Source organism: Argiope bruennichi, chromosome 2 (genome assembly GCF_947563725.1).
Source record: "Argiope bruennichi chromosome 2, qqArgBrue1.1, whole genome shotgun sequence".
NCBI classification, from domain to species: domain Eukaryota; kingdom Metazoa; phylum Arthropoda; class Arachnida; order Araneae; family Araneidae; genus Argiope; species Argiope bruennichi.
In genome coordinates this window covers 119,414,248-119,427,018 of record NC_079152.1, presented here as the reverse complement: position 1 = coordinate 119,427,018, position 12,771 = coordinate 119,414,248, and the positions used below count along the sequence as shown (strand labels likewise).

General features: G+C 31.2%; 1 protein-coding gene across 2 annotated transcripts in view; it reads right to left on the bottom strand.

Annotated features, from left to right (window-relative positions):
* Nucleotides 1-12,771, bottom strand: part of LOC129960315 (cyclic nucleotide-gated cation channel alpha-3-like) — a 121,304-nt gene that overhangs the window by 64,530 nt on the left and 44,003 nt on the right. For both annotated transcript variants that reach the window (XM_056073672.1, XM_056073682.1), the window contains exon 6: nt 8,792-8,896. In XM_056073672.1, coding sequence (XP_055929647.1) covers nt 8,792-8,896 — 105 coding nt within the window. The remainder of the gene's footprint in view (nt 1-8,791; nt 8,897-12,771) is intronic.

Sequence of the window (12,771 nt, the reverse complement as noted above, 5' to 3'; positions counted from 1 at the left end):
ATATGATTATATACTCATGATGCCTGACATTATATATGATTATATATTCATGATGCCTGACATTATATATGATTATATATTCATGATGCCTGACATTATATATGATTATATATTCATGATGCCTGACATTATATATGATTATATATTCATGATGCCTGACATTATATATGATTATATATTCATGATGCCTGACATTATATATGATTATATATTCATGATGCCTGACATTATATATGATTATATACTCATTATGACTGACACTATAAATTTGTAAAATATAATTTCAATATTCTATCGAAATTTATATTTCATTTTTGGCTTTATTTCGTATTAGAAAATCTGAAAAGAGTCAAATCCAAATACAGGCGATGACATTGAAAAATGCGTGAAGACCGAAGAATACGAGCCAGTCAATCCACAATGCAATATCACCCATCCGTAAACTATTCAGTTTAACTAAACGCAACTGTTAGGATTGACATTTATTTGTAATGAAGTTCAGTAAACAAGCACTGGAAGGCTGCAAACAGGTATTCCTAAAAGACAGGTGTATTGATTTTATTGCGTCATTAGGGATGAACTATTTCTTTGCGCCACGCTTTCTGCTGGCAACATGACGCACTGCAAACAAGAACATTCCTAATGAACAATTCGAATGTCGTAAATCAAAGAGCAGGCAGCCGCAGCTTCTTTCTTGTATAATCCCTTCTTTGATTTACGCCTCGACAGTGATACGTCTTCTGACAAGCTACGTAGTAAAATAGTATTTTATTGGTTTTTCACAATGCAAATCTTTCTATATTTATTTTGAAGAAATGCTATATGTGTCTAGTGTTTGTAGACAGAATTGTCAAAAAAATACCTAGTTTAAAATTTATACAAATGCATGGATAGAAAATATATTTTAAAATCTATTTGAGTATACTTGCACGTGTTTGGGAAATAGGTTTGTAAGGACCTTTGTATTTGTTACTGGAGCTACCCCGTGTTTTTTGAAACAGAACTTGATGGGAAACAAGAAGCTGAATAATTATTAAATAAATACTACAATTTATTTTAATATTATTCTACTGATGGTACATTTACAAATGTTACTTAACAATTAACACAACATACATATAACATAACAAGAAATGATACATACTAGAATGAAAAATATATGGAGTGCAATAAAACTGGATGAATGAATATGATTATGTACAGTATGTGTAAAAATATAAAGGAATTCTAAGAAAATAGTTACTTCAGGGAACTTAAGGATATGTCTTGAATAAAATGCGGGGTGTATTAAGTGATGCCCTAAAGATTGATAGGGTTAATCTAATTGGAACAGTTTTCCATGATCAATTAAGAATCTAATAATTTTATGATTTTTTTTTGAAGATTGATTGTTAAGGACTCTTTTGTTTCAGACTTTCTAGCGAAGATGAGGGTTTTCGGGGGTGCCATGGAAAAGTAAAAGGGCAAAATGTCGCAAAGTGTAGGGAAACGCCGAGTTCTCCACAAGAGCAATAGTAACAAAATGATCTACAAATTAAAAGCAAAACAATTTTCTTTCTTTTGAGTATCCAGAATACTACATTTCATATCTTTTTAAATCGCCAAATTCAATTTTGGGAATCTTTTGATATTTTTATTTCATACTATTTGGTCCATTACCGGAACGTCCTTCAATGGCTTACTGCTGCACATCTCAGAAATATAGGAGTAGGACTTATGTCCATTACAGCATTTTTTTAAAGTTTTGACAATGCATGCTTATTAAGTTTCAGCAAATTTATTTAAACTGTTTAGAACAGGCATCATATACATTTCATATCTTTTTTAAATCGCCAAATTCAACTTTGAGCATCTTTTGATATTTTTATTTCATACTATTTGGTCCATTAGCGGAACGTCCTTCAATGGCTTACTGCTGCACACCTCAGAAATAAGGGAGTAAGACTTATTCCCATTACAGCATTTTTTTAAAGTTTTGACAATGCATGCTTATTAAGTTTCAGCAAATTTATTTAAACTCTTTAGAACAAGCATCATATACATTTCATATCTTTTTTAAATCGCCAAATTCAACTTTGGGCATCTTTTGATATTTTTATTTCATACTATTTGGTCCATTAGCGGAACGTCCTTCAATGGCTTACTGCTGCACATCTCAGAAATAAGGGAGTAGGACTTATGTCCATTACAGCATTTTTTTAAAGTTTTGACAATGCATGCTTATTAAGTTTCAGCAAATTTATTTAAACTGTTTAGAACAGGCATCATATACATTTCATATCTTTTTTAAATCGCCAAATTCAACTTTGGGCATCTTTTGATATTTTTATTTCATACTATTTGGTCCATTACCGGAACGTCCTTCAATGGCTTACTGCTGCACATCTCAGAAATATAGGAGTAGGACTTATTCCCATTACAGCATTTTTTTAAAGTTTTGACAATGCATGCTTATTAAGTTTCAGCAAATTTATTTAAACTCTTTAGAACAAGCATCATATACATTTCATATCTTTTTTAAATCGCCAAATTCAACTTTGGGCATCTTTTGATATTTTTATTTCATACTATTTGGTCCATTAACGGAACGTCCTTCAATGGCTTACTGCTGCACATCTCAGAAATAAGGGAGTAGGACTTATGTCCATTACAGCATTTTTTTAAAGTTTGGACAATGCATGCTTATTAAGTTTCAGCAAATTTATTTAAACTGTTTAGACAGGCATCATATACATTTCATATCTTTTTTAAATCGCCAAATTCAACTTTGGGCATCTTTTGATATTTTTATTTCATACTATTTGGTCCATTAGCGGAACGTCCTTCAATGGCTTACTGCTGCACATCTCAGAAATAAGGGAGTAGGACTTATTCCCATTACAGCATTTTTTTAAAGTTTTGACAATGCATGCTTATTAAGTTTCAGCAAATTTATTTAAACTGTTTAGAACAGGCATCATATACATTTCATATCTTTTTTAAATCGCCAAATTCAACTTTGGGCATCTTTTGATATTTTTATTTCATACTATTTGGTCCATTAGCGGAACGTCCTTCAATGGCTTACTGCTGCACATCTCAGAAATAAGGGAGTAGGACTTATTCCCATTACAGCATTTTTTTAAAGTTTTGACAATGCATGCTTATTAAGTTTCAGCAAATTTATTTAAACTGTTTAGAACAGGCATCATATACATTTCATATCTTTTTTAAATCGCCAAATTCAACTTTGGGCATCTTTTGATATTTTTATTTCATACTATTTGGTCCATTAGCGGAACGTCCTTCAATGGCTTACTGCTGCACATCTCAGAAATAAGGGAGTAGGACCTATTCCCATTACAGCATTTTTTTAAAGTTTTGACAATGCATGCTTATTAAGTTTCAGCAAATTTATTTAAACTGTTTAGAACAGGCATCATATACATTTCATATCTTTTTTAAATCGCCAAATTCAACTTTGGGCATCTTTGGATATTTTTAGTTCATACTATTTGGTCCATTAGCGGAACGTCCTTCAATGGCTTACTGCTGCACATCTCAGAAATAAGGGAGTAGGACCTATTCCCATTACAGCATTTTTTTAAAGTTTTGACAATGCATGCTTATTAAGTTTCAGCAAATTTATTTAAACTGTTTAGAACAGGCATCATATACATTTCATATCTTTTTTAAATCGCCAAATTCAACTTTGGGCATCTTTTGATATTTTTATTTCATACTATTTGGTCCATTAGCGGAACGTCCTTCAATGGCTTACTGCTGCACATCTCAGAAATAAGGGAGTAGGACTTATTCCCATTACAGCATTTTTTTAAAGTTTTGACAATGCATGCTTATTAAGTTTCAGCAAATTTATTTAAACTCTTTAGAACAAGCATCATATACATTTCATATCTTTTTTAAATCGCCAAATTCAACTTCGGGCATCTTTTGATATTTTTATTTCATACTATTTGGTCCATTAGCGGAACGTCCTTCAATGGCTTACTGCTGCACATCTCAGAAATAAGGGAGTAGGACTTATTCCCATTACAGCATTTTTTTAAAGTTTTGACAATGCATGCTTATTAAGTTTCAGCAAATTTATTTAAACTGTTTAGAACAGGCATCATATACATTTCATATCTTTTTTAAATCGCCAAATTCAACTTTGGGCATCTTTTGATATTTTTATTTCATACTATTTGGTCCATTAGCGGAACGTCCTTCAATGGCTTACTGCTGCACATCTCAGAAATAAGGGAGTAGGACTTATTCCCATTACAGCATTTTTTTAAAGTTTTGACAATGCATGCTTATTAAGTTTCAGCAAATTTATTTAAACTGTTTAGAACAGGCATCATATACATTTCATATCTTTTTTAAATCGCCAAATTCAACTTTGGGCATCTTTTGATATTTTTATTTCATACTATTTAATCCATTAGCGGAACGTCCTTCAATGGCTTACTGCTGCACATCTCAGAAATAAGGGAGTAGGACTTATTCCCATTACAGCATTTTTTTAAAGTTTTGACAATGCATGCTTATTAAGTTTCAGCAAATTTATTTAAACTCTTTAGAACAAGCATCATATACATTTCATATCTTTTTTAAATCGCCAAATTCAACTTTGGGCATCTTTTGATATTTTTATTTCATACTATTTGGTCCATTAGCGGAACGTCCTTCAATGGCTTACTGCTGCACATCTCAGAAATAAGGGAGTAGGACTTATTCCCATTACAGCATTTTTTTAAAGTTTTGACAATGCATGCTTATTAAGTTTCAGCAAATTTATTTAAACTGTTTAGAACAGGCATCATATACATTTCATATCTTTTTTAAATCGCCAAATTCAACTTTGGGCATCTTTTGATATTTTTATTTCATACTATTTGGTCCATTAGCGGAACGTCCTTCAATGGCTTACTGCTGCACATCTCAGAAATAAGGGAGTAGGACTTATTCCCATTACAGCATTTTTTTAAAGTTTTGACAATGCATGCTTATTAAGATTCAGCAAATTTATTTAAACTCTTTAGAACAAGCATCATATACATTTCATATCTTTTTTAAATCGCCAAATTCAACTTCGGGCATCTTTTGATATTTTTATTTCATACTATTTGGTCCATTAGCGGAACGTCCTTCAATGGCTTACTGCTGCACATCTCAGAAATAAGGGAGTAGGACTTATTCCCATTACAGCATTTTTTTAAAGTTTTGACAATGCATGCTTATTAAGTTTCAGCAAATTTATTTAAACTCTTTAGAACAAGCATCATATACATTTCATATCTTTTTTAAATCGCCAAATTCAACTTTGGGCATCTTTTGATATTTTTATTTCATACTATTTGGTCCATTAGCGGAACGTCCTTCAATGGCTTACTGCTGCACATCTCAGAAATAAGGGAGTAGGACTTATTCCCATTACAGCATTTTTTTAAAGTTTTGACAATGCATGCTTATTAAGTTTCAGCAAATTTATTTAAACTTTTTAGAACAAGCATCATATACATTTCATATCTTTTTTAAATCGCCAAATTCAACTTTGGGCATCTTTTGATATTTTTATTTCATACTATTTGGTCCATTAGCGGAACGTCCTTCAATGGCTTACTGCTGCACATCTCAGAAATAAGGGAGTAGGACTTATGTCCATTACAGCATTTTTTTTAAAGTTTTGACAATGCATGCTTATTTTCAGCAAATTTATTTCAACTGCTTAGAACAAGCATCATATACACTTCAAGGATAAATATCTTCCTAAAGGACTCATTTAACTCCACTGTATTTTTAGTTTGTTTGTATTCACGTTTAAAAATAAATTCCATTTCAATTGTTCCTTTTTCTTTTATTAAGATGATTCATCCTGAATTTTTATAGAAATAAAAAAGTAGAATATAGTTACAAAATTAAAGACTTTATTCAAAAACGATTTGACCTGAATATTATTTCATTTTACAGACTGAAACCTGTGGATTATTTTGATGTTTCTTGTGAATAAAATTTCTTATAAATAATATAGAGAAACTCACCTTTATTGCCCAGAACGGGCTGAGAATGTCTCCTTCTTTGGTTTTGTTTTATTTTTACTTTTGCGTACACGTAGTATAGAGAAAGTACAGAATTCGTCAAAAAAATTCGAACTCGAGATTTTGACGAATTTCCACTTTTTAAACCTTCTTGGGTTCGAAAAACACATTTTTGGGAAATGCCCGTTTATCTGTGACAAAGACAACTCAGAAACGCTTTGAGCCAGACAGATAAAATTTGGTTTACGGTCTTTACTCCAAATTTGTAGATTTTCATCAAATTTTAAGCAAAATCCTTTCAGAGTCTGTCTATTCGGCTGTTCGAATACAAGTTGCCCTAATAACTACAAAACGAACTACACATATTTAACATCTATAGTGTAGACACTGTTAAGTTTTGAGCCGAATTTAATGAGAGGTTGGCCGTCCGTACGTCTGTACTCCCAAAAACATATAAACGTGATAACTCAAAAACAGAATAAGTTAAATATATTAAATATAGTATGGAAATTTGTGATTACAAGCGCAGCTATTTAACAATTTTTTATTTCTATCGATTGGGGAAACGCATCTAAAACAAAGATTCTATTTTCGAATGCTATAAATCGCATGCCAGAGTTTAATCGCCAAATAAGTCGCCTAGGATGACATGATACATTCAGTAAAAATGCTAAATTCCCGCCAAATGTAAATATTTCGTAATAATGGTTCGGCAGTGCTATGCTAGGCATTTTCCGGGATAATACCTATATTAGAGTGTATGCGAGAAAATATTGGGGAAACTATTCCCGATGTTTTAAATTCTTGGGGAATCAAACAGCAATAATTCAAAATAACTGTAATATTCATCCGAAATCATTATTTATAATTAATCATTTATTTATATGTCAGTCTTTCCGTGGAAAAAATTGAATTGTAGTGAGGAACACCTGAAATATTATTAAAATTTTCCATTGATTAGCTTCGAAGCAGTTTTTTTCGAAATCATTCAATCTAATCTAGCGTTAAGTTCAAAAATAATTTACAAAGTTTGAACTCCAAAAATAAAGGGAAACATTTCTTTGTATATTCTAATTATGTTAAGAGTTTCATAATCAGAAATGACACTGTACCGATAAAACACAATCAACACTTACCAAATATCTTTTTGTTGATGCTTAATTTGATCAAGAATACAATACTTTTTATGAATGATAAAAAAAAAAAATAGGAAAATATTCGAAATTGCGTTTGAAAAAAAAATCGCTTTTCTAACATAATACATGAATTATAAAATGTCGTATCTTAGAAGAAATATTAAGTCCAGTTATAATCTTCACAATAAATATGGCCTTCACACACAGAAAAGAACTGGTAAAACTATTCCGTTGTACATGAAAAGCATTTAATTTCAAATAGAGGAAATAATTTTAGGTTTTCGTAGACGTAACAAAAGATGGACCCAAAGATCAGACATCGTCTAATGGTTTACCTCCAAGCACATATTTAAATTTGCCCTCATTTTGCTTTTTTGCACAGAATTCTCAGTATTTACAGTGTGAGTCACTGTTGGGGGAATTAATTTGTCCTTGAAGTTGGAGAAATCTCCCACGGAACATGTATTTATTAACGTCTAAGGCGCGGTTTTGATTTCCTTGATGTATATTTTATTTTCAACAAGAATAAATGTTTCCTACATTCCAGTAAAGCTGAATTATAACATGTCACATTACTGGCAATCTAAACGCAAATCTTCAATTAATTCCTAGAACTTACTATTCAAATGTTTCAAAACATTTCGGCAATGGGTAAATTTTGTTATTTGTTTCTGTCTGCACGTGAACTTCAAAGTTTGGATAAAATTTGAAACAGAATTTTAATTCGTGGGATGAAATTCTATCCCATAAAAACAGTATATACACTTTAAACATACAAAATCTACGAATTCGTATTAATATTTTAGTAAAGGAAAACAGCAAATGGGTTTTAGTTACAAAATTAAATAGAAATACAAATTCAGATTGCAAATTTCTTCTGTGAAACTTCGAAATGTTTTAATTCCTGCCTTTTTTAAATCTGTAAAGATTCAACAAATTTGTACTAAACATTAAAAAAAAAATTTCGGAGTACTTTCTTTACCATTTTTTCATATACTTTCGTATAATAAAACATATATTTATATAAATATATATATATATATATATATATATTGCCGAGATAGTGAAGATAATCTAATATTTATATTAGATCTCCTCTCAATATAGGTTTAGAATTTGATAAATATTTTTGATATGCATTTCAGACGGCTGCTCATTGAGCCTTGATGCCAATCAATTCTTGTATTAAAATCATATATAAAATGTGTATTTTTGAATGATCGTAGACACATACAGGCAAACAAATGGTCCATTTCAGCAAATTTAGATGACCAAAATGAAAACAGGTCTATCTTTTTACTGTAAAAATCACATACATAAGCATTCATTTAGCGACTTATTCTGTTTCATATACAATACTAGATATATTCTGTATTTAATTGAATTACATCGCATTTTATGGTCCCTTTTAGCTATATTAAAAGAAAATTATCTACAGGTCATTGTCTATAAGTTTTTTAACACAATAACTGTACAACAGTCCTTCAAAATTACATTTGGGCGCAAACCAAAAACTATGCTCTAAATTATCTTTTTTTTTTTAAATTAAAAGAAATTATAGGAAAGTACTTTCTTGGATATATATATATATATATATATATATATATAACGTTTCCAGCACAAATTACTTACCGGAATCCCGTCTTGTAAATAGGCTGTGCGTAATTGGAACACTATGTCCACAAAGTAAATTAAGTCACATAGGATATCTACATATGGCAAGTACGAAGATGAATTCTATAAAGGAAAAAAAAAAACTCAAGATGAGCTCAATACAGCGTTCTTAGGACATATAATAATTGCAGTCAATGACATAAAATATTTATTTTTATATTTTACATTACATAGCAACTCTCGAGTATCATCTCAACACATTGACTACCACAAGACTCGCTTGATCAAACATACTATTTAACAGAATCGAACCATTTATCTAATTCGATTATACTTTCTTTACCTTAGTAAAGAGATAGTAAATAAAGATTCAGTTAACTAGATAAATGGTTCGAATATTAGGCGTGAATCATGGCAGTAAATACGTTAAAATGTGAATTTTTTGTGAAGAAGCAGGATTCCTTCACCAACCTTGAATGTTTCTACTTCCGGGTTTAGAGGGAGGGTGGCGATTCAATTTCACAAAAGATCGAATAGATATAAGAGTCTAATGCACTTTAATAGGGAAAAGTCCGAATGTCCGCAGTCCATGAAAAGTCCGCACCAAAACCGAATTTGAATTCGGAAACCAGTCAGTTTTTGCATGCATTAGAGCAAAAAATTGAATATCTAATTCTGTTCGGTTACCATTCCTCTATCCCTTTGTAATGAGCATTAACCATGCTGGTAGAAAGGGAGAGACATCGGGTGATAAAAAGGGATGGAATTCTGTTCGGTTTCCATACCTCTATGCCCTTTGTAATGAGCATTCACTATGCGGGTAGAAAGGGAGAGGCTTCGAGTGATGGAAGGGGAAATGTCCGTTATAATTTACCTAGACTTTCAGACTGAAAGTCTAGGCTCATAGAAAGGCAGGCTTACACATAGGTATTAATATTTCTATTATATGGTAGGACTAAAAATGGAATGGCATGAATGTAATAATGCCATTTGCATGTAGTGGAATGGCTGTGAATTGAGATACGTAGTAGTTCATTACTTCTTTGGTGTGGCATCAAAGTTTGGTTCGTCGTAATAGGCTGGCTAGAGTATAAAATTCTGATACCAGTTAATTTTAAAATGGGATGTGAATCCAACCAATCAAAATATATTTAAATACTTTTATCTATCTCCAAATAAAAAATGAAATAAAACAATAAAATATTAGAAAGTAAAAAGATAAAAAGGGTTTTAATTTAATGTTATTTTTAGTGAAATTTAAACAAATGCTTTAAATCATAATCCTTTTATGCAACTTTTTTGGTTACCAGCAATATAAAATCTAAGAGCAATGCACGGAATCAAAGTCTAACGACTCTAGGATTTTGCTTCGTGTTCTCATAATGTGACGTGACCAAAAACGTCAAATGGCTTGGTAAAGAAATAAAGCAAAATAAAATCAAAGAATCTTGGAAAGAGCTTTTTCTAGAATTGCGAAAAATAACGTACATTGGAAGGAAAAGCACAAGAAAGCGAAAAACTAATTTATTTTTTATTTGAAACATTTGCTATAAGTATGCAGTTGCAAGTTTTGTATGAAAAGGAATTTTTTTTTCAAATTTCTCTTGCATAAAACTTATATAAAGGGCAGAAGATATAACTTAAAAAGAAGGCACGAATTCAGAAATTTTTTCGGCCACATCCATTTTTCTCCTCAACTTTCAAAACAGTGTTTTATTTTGTAGCTATGAACATTCCAAATTTCTTAAGAATCTTTAAATATTAGGGTTGTGAAAATCGACCATTTTTTTCATTTACTTTTAAAATACAAATTTTTTCCTTCCATCTACTTATGCAGCATTAGCTTTTAAGTATTCAACACCCTAAGTATTAGAATTTATTTTATCAAATCGTTCTATTGCATCTGGTCGTACATTTTTTTTTTCAAATTAAGAAGCGAAATTATTTCAAAATCCGAGTTTTAGTTTCTGATCATCATTATAACATTCGCGCATCATTTTCAATTACAGTTATTAGTTTCATATACGAAAAGTTAATTGTATAAAAAATAACTTCACTTGCTTTCTTTGCTTGTGATAACACTGCATCGCTCCAAAACTGCATTAAAGTTTGTTGTCAAACAATGAATGACAAAAATACAGAAAATAATAAATGTGTGGATATCTGTCCATAATATTCAATTCTACTGATGTAAAAAATAACATTTTTATTTAAAGGAAATAATAATAAGAAATTTTTGCTAGTTAAGAGAATACATATTATAAATCTAAAAAAAAAAAAAAAAAGTTGGCCCGTGCATCGGGTGAATAATTCACTGGTACGAGCATGCAGTTTAAACCACGATGTCTGCTTCACCACAAATTAACCTCCACCTAAATTCATTAACTCAAATTAACTAAATCACCACAAATTAACTAAAATTTAAAAATAATGCATCTATTAAAACATCTTTATGTGTCAGATCTTTTGTATGGTCCTTTACTCTTTTTTCTTCCATACTAGATGATATTTGGAAATCTGATTTATCGGAGAACTCAAGCATTATAGATCAGACCCCCTTATTGATAAAAAAAGAACATTTAGTAAGGATAAAGAGAAACTTCTCAATTCCCAGAAATTTGGTAAAATATGGTGAAGAATCAGCTATCTACACAGATGGCAAGCAACAAGGAAAAAATACTCAGTCGTTACTGAAAAAAATCTATTTTGGAACTGTTCATACCACAGTGATTAAATATTAAAACGAGTAAATACTGACAAGCTTTAAAACCAAAGAAAAAAACTCATAATCCTTTATGAAAATGTAATTAAAGCTAGTGATAAGGTGAAAGATGCAATGTTTTCTTTTGCCATGTTGAAACTGTAATATTTATTATGGCATAGAAAAAGAGAAAATATTTAAGATCAATGGATTATTGTATTAATTTTAAGGCAGTTACAATCAATGGCAAAGCAATACACAATCGAATGCTTCAGGTTTTAACTATTTGAAACACTCCAACGGAATGATATTTAACCCATTTTTTTATACTTTCTCACGTATGAAGTATATAAATGGAATGTATTGTAATCGTCTAAAAAATTCGCCTTTGAGATTTTGACGAATCACCACATTTCACAGCTCCCTGAGTCTGAAAAACAGTCGTTTCGTAATATATTTGTCCACCTATAACTAACGGTAACCTTAACACTTATCAAAATGGACGGAGGAAATTTGGCAAATGATCTCTGTTGTTGTTGCTTCTAATTGCACTTGTCACCTGTAAATAACGGTAACCCTAACACCTATCAAAATAGACGGAGTAAATTTGGCAAATGATCTCTGTTATTGTTGTTTCTAATGGCACTTGTCATAGACAAGCCCACTGACTTTAGAAGTCAGTGATTTTAAGCCAAGTGTAAGTCTCTTGTTTTTTTTTCAGTAATACCATCTAGTGCCAAGAGTACGACTTAGCTACACACACGTCACAACCCTTTTTACGGGGCGTACTACATTCATGCCTTTCATTCACTCACCCACAGATCGTCATTTAGACCTGAATTAGAGAACGATCACCCCTGATCCAGTACCCCCAGTGGTATTACTCTCGACATGGAGGACATTGTGACCAAGACAGATTTATGTGTGCGCCAGCCACCACACACATGAAGAGTCTTCGGAGTTCGTAACCCAAGGGAAGGGAATCCAACGCCCTACCAACCAGGCTATCCCGGCCCAAAGTGATTTGTACATCAAATTTGTAGATTTCTATTAAATATTGAATGAAATCTATTCAGAATAGATATATCCGCCTAGCTGTCCAAATATAATAACGTCAAAACAAAGATAATAAGTTAAAGATAATACAGATTAAACATCTACCTGTAGAATTTAGAATCAAATCCGTGAAAGAGTTGACAGTTTCTCAGTCTATATTTTTACAAGTATTAAACGCGATGACTCAAAAGAGCAACAAATTAAATAAATAAAATTTAGTATGTGATGTTTTTACTAAAAT